Here is an 11,217-nt window from a genome sequence, read left to right on the forward strand (position 1 = left end):
GCTCCACCGTAGAGCCGAAGGTCACTGCGAGAATGAACCGCAGTCTGCTTTGATGAACGAGTGTACAAAGTGAATAAGTCCAAAACACTCAGTCTCACATACATGTACATACAACATGCTATAGTGTTCAGTGTGCGCAAAAGTACGAGTGTGTCCTATAAGGTCCAAAAAGGTCAAGCCAGTTCACAGCAATTCTCTTAAAGCACATTTATATCTTCAAAGACTGTTTCTGTCATCAGTGTTTGAGAGCGTTCAGGATCTTGGATGTGTGTCAAAGCAGAAGCAAATGTCTTAACACTTTTTCATGGCATGGAAGGAGAGTAAGAGGCCACGGCAGAGAAACTCGAGGAAGAGGAGTTTGTGTGGAGGACAAAATACAGCTCGAGTTTCAAATGGACAATTACTGACCATGTCATCAGTCACGGCTTGTCCTTTAGAGAGGCTGGACAAAGAGTCGGAGCGCTGGCTTCTTCTGAATGAGAACAGGTACGTCACAATGTGGTATACGCTGTGTATTTCAGCTTTACTGTTAGCAGAACAAACTCTGTCTACAGTAATGCAGATGTTTCATCAGTTTCATCAGTCATAATGTCAATTCTGACATGCTTTGACTTTATGATCCACAGATCTTCAGTGTTGGACCGGAGGCTGCTGTTGAATATATGGTCGAGGAAAACACTGTGATCAGACTGTGTGAAATCCAGCATCGGTAACTGCAGATCACAGAGCGCTCAGAAATATCAACAGTGTGAGTTTGACAACTATTGAGAGAGACCTTCAACGAAACCATGTCAGGATGAAGCAGCCGAACAGAGATCTGACATCGTGAAGGAGGAAAGAGTCCAGATGTTCAGGTGTTATTCCATACAGTTAATGCAAAAATTTGCTTAATGAATTTGCTTTTCTTCTTAGAGAATAATGGAGGAGATTGTTGAATAAAGTGGTTATTCTCGTCTCTTCATAACATTAAGGTTGAACCACTGCAGTCACATGACTGTTTTAACGATGTCTTTAGTTCCTTTCTGGACCTTGAAGTGTTGATTATATTGCTGTCTATAGATACCTCTCGGATTTCATCAAAAATATCTTAATTTGTGTTCTGAAGATGAATGAAGGTCTTATGGGTGTGGAACGACATGAGGGGGAGTAATTAATGACAGAAATTTCATTTTTGGGTGAACTAACCCTTTAAGCAATCAAGAAAAACTATATTCCTGTGTGTGTGTGTGTGTGTGTGTGTGTGTGTGTGTGTGTGTGTGTGTGTGTGTGTCAACAGCTGCTCAGTGGTTGTGTCTCAGTCAGTGTTACACTATTTATGGAGCACGAGTTGTATAAAGGTCAGATAGAGACAGAGAGAGAGAGAGGGGGAGGGGGGATAGAGAGAAAAGAAAGAAGGGAGGGAGACCAAGAAAGTCAGAAGAAAGACGGGAGGTGAAGGAGGGAGAAGACGGTATTGTGTGTCAGTTCATCGATTACTGTAGTTCGACTGGAGATTTGTTGGGTTTGAACGGACGCTCTGACAGATGGAGGATTCAGAGAATCTCGCAGTGAGCGCTGAGACACAGGTGACGAGTGAGCAGGTAATGACTGCAGCGAACTAACATGATTCTCTCTCTATTTCACTGTCTGTTTCTCTCTCTGCTCACATTAACCCTCGTGTCCTGTCTGAGAGACTCCTCAGAAACATACTGAATCCTGCATCAGGGTGATTCGACACGACGAGTGCTGGAAAATAACTTCACAAATAATGCAGCGTGATCGTTTAGTTTGGGCTGTCGGAGACCCCAGATATAAAACATGGAGAAATAGAAAGAATTTTCTCAGACAAAGATGAGATTTTTACCCAGAGCGTTCTCTCAAAGTTATGAACAAACTTTTACTATATTTGTTTAAAACGTGTTACACTGAACTGACCACAAACTGAACAAGATAACTGGTGTGTCAGAGATGTCAGATTTCTGGAATATACATCCTTACAACAGAAGATTAAAACTTTAATAATATCTGTCAAATGTGCAACATATTAAACAAATTTGTTAGATAATAAGAGGTATTTTGGATGGACTACAATAGATTTTTCTTTGGGACCCTAAACATAAAACCAGTAAAGTCCGTCTGCACAGAACATGAGCTTCAAAAAGTTACAAAAAACTAACAGTACAGTGTTTACCATTCACATCTGTGCTTAAAATATAATATTATATAATGTAAGTTCAGTTTATTTCATTGTGTTTGCTGTCACTAATTCTCTTTCTATCATTCTCTCTCTCTCACACACACACACACACACACACACACACACACACACACAGGCAGTCTGAGGGTGTATGTTCGGTGTTTCCACAGACGTATATTAATGGCAATATTATGTAATTATTATCATGTGGTAATTTGATATGAGCACATTTACTCCTGCTCTCCCTCCACACACACCTGCTCATTCAGAGGAATCTACAGCTCTTTATACGACTGGTGAGTCATGACCTCATGTGACACCTGGGACAGCTAAACACACACACACACACACACACACACACACACACACAGATGTCGGACTGAGAAGAACATTGCACAGAACTCGTGAGCACAGATACTGCATCAGAAAGGGTATAAAAGATTAAATCGTGATGAAAAACAAAACGTCACTGAGTAGCCTATAAACTTGCACTACTTAACTACAATACTACTACAAAACGGCATAGAATAGTGCATAAGTACGTGGATTATTAGATTTAGAACAAAAAGTGGGTGCACTTTCATAGGTTCTTCCTATTACACTTACAGTTGGACTTTATAGTTAAGATTAAGTTAGGGTTGTACACTTTTGTACTTCCAAACTCACTCAAATTCTTACATTCACCTTGATAAAGGTTGCTTTTCTTGTGTTTGGGGAACCCAGATATAAAACATGAATGCAGTGAATTTTCACATGATCAGACTGGCTGGTGTACAGACTGTGAGTGGTCATTTTGTGCTTTGGTCTCATTCTGTGTTCGGAACGGGCCCTTCACAGGATGCCAAACACATGGAGCCGCAGGAGCCAGAGCGTGTTAGAGCTGACTCAGAGCCAGGAGGCGGAGCTGACACGACAGAGGGCGGAGCTAATGAGGACATCAAAGAGAACCAGGAGAATACAGAAACTGGAGCCAATGACAGTGAGGCATGTGAGCACGAGGGCGGAGCCACTGAGACCGTCAACACAGTGGAGAAAGAGAAGGACATCACAGAACATAAAGATGAAGAAAAAGAAAAAGAAACAGAGGTGAATAAAAATAAAGAAAGTGAGGTAGAAGAAGAAGGAAAGGAGAGCAATAACAAGAAAGAGAATGATTCCTGTGACAAAGAAGGACAACTTGAGGAAAAGCACAATGAAGAGGAGAAGAGGACAAAAGAAACTGAAGACAAAACTAAAAAGAAGGAAGATAAACGCGATACAAAAGAGAAGAAAGAGACTAAAGATGATGTCAAGAACAAACCAGAAAATCTAGGAAGAAAAAGTGGAGCAGGTCCGTCCTCTGCTCTTAGAGCTCCCGCAAGATCATCCGTCGGTTCTCGATCTGCTCGACCCTCGACCAGAAGAGACGCCATGGCCAAGTTTCAGAAGGAGCAGTGAGTCGTCTTCTTCTTAATCTTTCTGATAAACAGATCACCGTCACAAATACCACGTGCCTAAAAGATTTGATCACCCACACAGTTATTATATTCATATGTGTAAACTGGTGTTTGTTGAACAGGTGCATTTAGTCTCTTTCTGTCTTTAGTCTGAACAGTATATGTTGGCTTGTTGTAGGACTCCGGGTGTCCGAAACTTTAAAGTTCAGCGGACATCTATAGGCACGGCAGGTGGAGCATCAATCCAACAGAAAATTCTCAACTGGTGCAGGAATAAAACACAGAAATATGAGGTAAGCTGAAGCTCAGACTTCCTGAGTTTAACTTTGTAAACATTCACTATTAAATACAGCCAATCAGAACCATCAAGGCTTTTACAGACTGTCATATAAAGAAACCAAACAACCACAGCTGCGTTTCCATCCAAAGTTGTGAACTTTTGCACAAAAAAGTAATATGGTATAAAATATTTGCAAATAAATCCTGTGTGTTCAAGAGAATAAAATCCTCACTTCCTGTGACATTGGCACAAAATATTAGTTATAAAAATGAAGTGTCTCTTTTTTCCTCCATCATAAATGAGTTGGTCTCAGAGCGTCAGACGAAACACAAACGCTGTCATGTGATCTTGCGTTTGGATGCTGGTTTTTGGGAACACAATCATGTGAGACGCTTCTGGAGGAATTAAACCAAATCATTCTGATGACAGACTTTGACTCAGAACCACCAAACCAACATTTGAGATGCTGCGATGCGATTGGTCCGCTGGTTAGTCTAGTTATCCAATCGCAGCCTCTGCTGAGGCAAAGTCATATGAGGTTTTGAGGGATTTATTCTGTAAACGTGTTTCCATCGTAGTTTATGTCTTTTTATGAGCACATATATGCTTTTTTATGCTAATTTTTAGAATTGGTGCACATCTTGGCATTTCCATCCAGCGATTTCCCAAAATGCACATAATTGGTGGATGGAAACATATCTAAGATAGCAACTCAAGAACCCTATAGAACGTAGTCAGGGTAGATGCTATATTGAGTTTTACATGGATGAAAATAAGTCTTACAGTTTATCCAATGTAATTCTCACAACTTCCAGTTTTTGGAAAGATGTTGGACAGTTGGCATGTTATTAAATACACAAAAACTTACTGAACTTCTGTCCATCACAGCCTCGTTTTCATTCCTGTCAGAAACTTAATATGCCTCTGTACCCTGATGAAGGTCTATACAGTTCTTGACAAGAAGATGGTTCTTCATCGAATCTAAGGTGCTCCAAAGATCCTTTATGTTTAGTATGTCACCCTCAAAATGATGCTTTATGACCTCAGTAAGGTCGTCAAAACTCACTCAAATTACTTTCTATGTTCAGACAGTTGATTGGGAACCACCGTCATTTCAACACAATCTAATGGAAATTCGTAACTATTTCAAATTTTGCAAATTGGTGGCTAATTCATATAAATTCACAATATAGGTCGTTTCAAAGGAAAATGCACGTACAATGTCTTCTGTATTGTATCTCAAAGGGTGTCTGCATTGAAAACTTCTCTTCCTCCTGGAGTGACGGCCTGGCTTTCTGTGCACTCATTCATCGCTACTTTCCCTCTGCTTTTGACTTCTCCTCCCTCAAAGCCAGCGAACGAGAGAAGAACTTCACGCTGGCCTTCAGTACAGCAGAGTAAGTAGATGCTTCAGTGTGAGAGAGGAGTACATGTGAGCGGTGTTACACAAAGACACACAGGTGTGTGAATAAGAAAGAGTGTTTTCATATGTGGATGTCAAACATCTGACTGTCTACAAATGCTAAACTCTGGATCTCTCTCATCTGCAGATCTCTCGCTGACTGCTGCCCTCTTCTGGAAGTGTCTGATATGTTACTGATGGGCAACAAGCCAGACCCTCGGTGTGTTTTCACCTATGTACAGGCTCTCTGTCATCACCTCTCAAAGATAGAGAAGGAGCGGAGGGAGAAAGAGAGCACAGAGAAGAACACGAACACAGAAGAAGATCGAGGGGCTTCTGAAGCCAACGACGGAGAGACGGATGAGAGTCAACAAAACGAGGAGACAGAGGAAAACGGATCAGATCCTGACATGAAGACAGAAGAGACAGATCAGAATGAAAATGTTATAAATGTTGTGGATGAGAAACTGAATGGATGAATGACAAAAGAAAGGAGAATAATTTATTGTGGATGATCATGTTATTCTTTGTTGAATTGTTTTGGGTTTGTATTGGCATTTCATATAGGCAGGTTTTCATTTGGGGCATTTTAACATGTATATTTTGTTTGGTTTGACTTCCAACTTCAAATTTGCACTCATTATATCTGAATTCTGAGTATGTAAATTCTAACAAGTTCAGTTTACTTAAAAAAGTTTGGAAACCAGTTGCCTTAGTTTTACATACACAAAGAGAAAATCGAAGTGTAATAAATAATCAGCCAAGAGTAAAGAACGCTAACTCTTCCTGAGTAACTTAACTAATAAATATCAAGCAAGTTTAATACTTGAATTTCACTTAATATACTTCCTAAATACTATTATTCTCAACATGGATTAGATCTTCCATTTTAAGCTATGGAGGCTTAAAAAACTATGTGCAATCGGTTTCCAACAAATTGAACTTGTTTTGACTATAAACTATATAAGTTTGAAATTCTCAACACTTTATTTTTGTAATAAACTATTTAAGCACATCACAATAATAAAACTATGCTTCTAAAACATCCATCCATCCTTGTATAAGACAGACCAGACTAAACAACATTAATAACTGGACCTGAAAACATCCATGACCATTTTTCATCTAAATAATAACACTGCATTGATAAATTCAATCAGTTTTAATGTCATCTCACAAAACATGCAGGCGCTTATCAGTTTTTCAGTGAGTTTCCGAACAAGATTTCTGGTTCATTCTGAACTGTAAATAGAAGGTCCAGTCAAGTACATTGCATTATGGGATACAGTAGAGCAGTGTGCTCCACTGTATACTGAGCATTTCACAATCCACATACTGCATACTTCAGAAATAGTCTGAGCAGAGTCATTCTGAACACAGTTGTTCACGGCAGTGCTTCATAACTCAACTTATGACAAGTTATAAGATAGGGCCTACTGCTTGAGTCAAATGGGCTGCGAAATTATTTAGCAATAAAAACCGAAACTTGGAATGAAAAGTGCAAACAATATGTGGCACGTGTGAACTGATTCGGATTCAGCTGATCCAGTTCATGATAACCCTACAGCACAGACAGATGTCATCGCTCTCTCCTGAATGACTCTCGGGTCACAGACTGACTTCCACCACTGAACTCTGTCAGCAGATTTTGTTCTGATGGCTTTAGAACATGAAACCCATCAGGGGCGTCTGCTGTAAATCACACCGGTGAAGCTACACCTGGATGTGGAGCGAGTGAGCGAGAGGAAGGTAAAGAATGAAGAGAGGAAAGTGATTACGAGTGGAGCACGTTCTGTTCAACCTTGATGAATTTAAGGCTGTTGACACAGTGAAGTTAATGACTCAGTGTCGCCGTTTCGTCCACATGTTCCAGTCATTTGCTGCTATATATATGCACAGGAATCGTTTGCACTCTCTCCGAGTATCTCTCTCAGAGTATCGTGTTTCTCTGGCATGAAAGTGGTGAAGCGATCTGAGGTCCCAGCAGACGCCAGCTCTATCAGTGCACGCAAACACTCACAGAGAGTCAAGAGGAAGAAATAAGAGGAAATAAGTGAATCTGTCAGTTGTTTCGTGTTTATCTGTCAAGATCAATCGATCGCCTCTAGACTCAAAGGATCATGCAGTACTCAAGCGGAACATCTACCTTTGTTGGATGCTTTAATCATTGATCGTTTTGACTTCCTGGGAGGATTGGGAGCTGAGAACATCAATATAATTTCGAAATGGATTCCATCGATCCAGAGTCCTCCAATAACATGGATTCAGACAACTTCGCTTCGTCCATTCCGCCGTCATCGACATCCCGTAAGACCACGCACTACCGTGACCACGGAGGTCTCAGCTATGGTATGGGGGTTGTGTGGACGCATCTCCGTCCCTTCATTCCCTTCTTCCTGATCTCCAGCCTGGTGGTGGTGCTGGTCTACCTGATGCAGAGCATTGTGTACGGAGGGCCCTTCTCCGACCCACTGTTCTTCAGCAAATTTGAGAAGCGCTGGCCCCCGCCGGACCAGCAGCCGACCGCCTCAGAGTCAGAACACGGATCATCCGGGATCCTGTAAGGCTCTCAAACCGGCCTACCAATAAAACCCTGAGAATTCAAGTGATGAGACTGAGATGAATCAGACTGACCTGAATGAGAGTAAAGGAGGGTTTTGGTGTCCTTCATTTTGGAATCTGGAAGAAAAAAAAAAATGCAATGAAGCTCCATGAAAGACAATACGAAAGAACTGATGATGTCATTTGGCTAGGACTGGATTCAACTTTACAGCCCATATACTGATGGAAGAAAGTCACTCCAACCAATCACTGAGTTACTGTGATACTCGCAGACACTTCCTCCAAAACGGCTGTCTGACTTACTGTTTAAAAACAAATGGTATTATTTAATATATGCCTATGTGTGCATAATGTTTTTTTTTTTTAAGTACATTTTATGTCACAGTAAGCTTATTTAAATTCAAAATCAATTAAAAATATATTTGTGTACCACTGGTAACTGGTATAATTTGTAAGCCAATTCCTGTGCTTGTACTTGTGTGTTGTTCAAAGTTCCTGTCTGTGATTTTAATAATGGGATTTCAACACAACCTTCCTCTAGGTGGCGCTTTTCTCTCACTGTGAAATATGTCTGTTGTTTGGAATTGAGGATCATTAATTTCTAGCTCCTTACAGCCTAATCTAACTTGTATGGTTTCTTAAGATGGACAAAAGTTTAGCAGTTTGTCTAAACTGAATTAAAATTGAATCTACTGTATTATTATTCATTCTTTATGAGTCACTTTGAAGTTTTACCATGAAACACTTTTATATTGTCAGTAACACTTTATTTTACAGTGTCCTTGTTACACGTTACATGTAGGCCTACATATTATAGTAAATTATGCATAATTGCATGAGTGATCTGGGTCACGACACCTGTCTGTCTCGCAGCGAGACGCGGTGTAAAGGTGTAGGAACACACTACAGAACTAAACCTGACAGCTGTTGATCTGACGTGACAAGTTTATTTCAGGTTGACTATACACATGCTCACACGTTTGTTTGACTGAAAACATTTCCTTACATTGTGTTCGTAGGTATCTCCTACTCATAAAACTATCACACAAATCTGTGCTCAATTAAAGATGAACATCATTTACGAGTCTTTGTACTGGTGAGATCCGGCTCACAAGTTGGATAACTTTCATTGTAGCCTAATAGGACATTTTGGTCCATGTTTCAAAAAGTGTTCATTATAAAGAATTGAAGAATAGGCAGAGGCTACTTTCCATCAAGCTATAGTGACACTCACTGAACATGACGGTTCATCCACCCTATAATAATCAATAATCAATAATCAACAAAGCTGCCATCAGCTAACGAGAGTGTTTAACATTCCCATTAGGGTATAAAGATGTTATTTCTCTAAAAATTCCAAATGTCTTGTTTTTTTTGTTTTTTTTTAAAAATGTTTTTAAAATGTTTTCTCTTGGATATGCAAATGTTAAAGGAACATTCCATTTGATTAATTTGGAAACATTATGGGAACGTTACTTTTGAATGTTTTCTGAATGTTCTGAAAGAAGTAGTAACATTTAAAAAACGTTGGACAAATGTCAAACAAAACATTTCAGAAAAAAGGTTCCATGAGTGATATATAAATATTATAGTGCTAATGTTTTGAGAACATTAATAAAGACCAGATAACTTTGAACAAACATTCTATTAACGTAACTGGTAGAACGTTTGTTCTTCCTTGTTCTTCTTGTTAAACCTTGGAGAATGTAACATCCAATATAGCTTACTTTAACACTGATTAAACCTTATATTTGTCCTTATATAAGTATCTCACACACACACACACACACACACATAATGTGATTACACAACATGTGCATCATTATAAGCTCAGTGTCAGTTTCAGGCTCTGTAATAGCCTCCAGTGCTCGTGTGTTTGTAAACTTGACACTGACGGTCACAGCAGCTTTAACACTGTACTGAACTCTATGTGGCTCATGTCATTTTTAAGCTCTGTAACTTGAACACAAAATGAATATGTTGAATATGTATTTGTGTAAAGGGTGTAGCAGCAGACTTTCAAAATATTTTCTGGGTAACTACCTACAGTTATAGGACACAACCCAAGAAACATGTTTTAATCACCCCTGAAGGTGCTGTAGACAAACATCACAGAAGTGTCCTGTAGGCCACAGTCCTGCTCTTACATTACAACCAAATTGACGTACAATATATAAAGCCTACACGTATTCAGCATTACATTGCATTTATGCATTCTGCACATGCTTTTATCCTGAGAAACTTACAGAGTGTACATTTTATGAGTTCATGTATTCCCCGCGAGTCGAACCCATCATTTTACTGTAAGAACTTGCATTAATGTATAATACCATTAACTGTTACAGCTTTCAGACTTACCGGTTTTCATGAAAAAATGTTCTTACAGCATGACTGAGTTTATACAGTCTTTGACCTTTGGGGAGTGGGTTATTACACTGATCTGACCGTCTCTGCCGTGGTAAAACACATGACCGGTAAAGAGACGGACTTGATTTGATCCATCAGTTTCCTCCGAGCTCTTGTGCAGGTCATGGATTGGTTCCTCCTCTCTGTCCTACAAACACTCACACACACTCTTTGGAAACAGTTGTGGCTACAATATGAGATAAATACTGTGTTTTATTTCGGTTTATTGATTCTCCTGTGGAATCATGCAATTTAGATGTTGATACTTCACAAACACAAAAAATATTTAAGCCAGTTCCCAATATAAAGAAATGAAATGATTCTTAGAAGAGGACATGGCAAAAATGACAACAGCTATGATTTAATCTTTAAAAATGATATGAGTAAAAAGGATATGATATTTTATTCAGTATATAAAGACATGATGATAGCAAGAAAAAGCTGCATTAACAGAAGTGAATAAAGAGAGGTTAATTCTAAACACACTTCTTGAAGTCGAGGTAGGCCTATTATAAAGGAAAGGACTTTCGTAATGTCCATTTAAAGAACGCTTATAAGCGCCCTGATACCCCTTTATTAGTTTATCGATGCCCAGTCTTTACTGCCCACAGGACAGGACAGCACTGAAGTGCATGAACACTGACATTCAGCTAATGGAGCTGAACCACCTGTGAAGAAAGACGACCATGAAAGAAAAGGCACTAAAAGCTCACTCAGATTTATTTTGTTAGGCCATATATTTTATTTATCATCAAATAAAGGGATATCTATTAGGTTTGTGGAAAAACAATAAAATATTCACACTGATTGGTTTATTTTAGGCTGTTTTCGGTTCATTCCTGGGATTCTGTGCCTTTTGTCCAAGTAAAGATCATGATCTTACTGACTTAAAATGACAATATCAATTTTAAAGCTGTCTTAATCATAAATAACACCATTTGAATTAAAAAAATAA

At 39.2% G+C, this 11,217-nt stretch overlaps 1 protein-coding gene across 2 annotated transcripts; it reads left to right on the top strand.

Moving 5' to 3' along the window:
* The first annotated feature begins 1,334 nt into the window (after window positions 1-1,334).
* smtnl1 (smoothelin-like 1) lies at window positions 1,335-6,337 on the top strand. Of its 2 annotated transcripts, XM_051860998.1 has the most exons (6): window positions 1,335-1,580; window positions 2,313-2,472; window positions 3,014-3,609; window positions 3,791-3,905; window positions 5,138-5,289; window positions 5,443-6,337. In XM_051860998.1, the coding sequence occupies exons 3-6, from the start codon at window positions 3,026-3,028 to the stop codon at window positions 5,771-5,773; spliced, it is 1,182 nt and encodes a 393-aa protein (XP_051716958.1). In that variant the 5' UTR covers window positions 1,335-1,580; window positions 2,313-2,472; window positions 3,014-3,025; the 3' UTR covers window positions 5,774-6,337. The 2 variants fall into 2 exon arrangements, with proteins under 2 accessions (XP_051716958.1, XP_051716957.1); XM_051860997.1 differs by lacking the exon at window positions 2,313-2,472 and having other exon boundaries at window positions 1,339-1,580.
* Window positions 6,338-11,217: the final 4,880 nt, after the last annotated feature.

Source organism: Ctenopharyngodon idella, chromosome 14 (genome assembly GCF_019924925.1).
Source record: "Ctenopharyngodon idella isolate HZGC_01 chromosome 14, HZGC01, whole genome shotgun sequence".
NCBI lineage: Eukaryota > Metazoa > Chordata > Actinopteri > Cypriniformes > Xenocyprididae > Ctenopharyngodon > Ctenopharyngodon idella.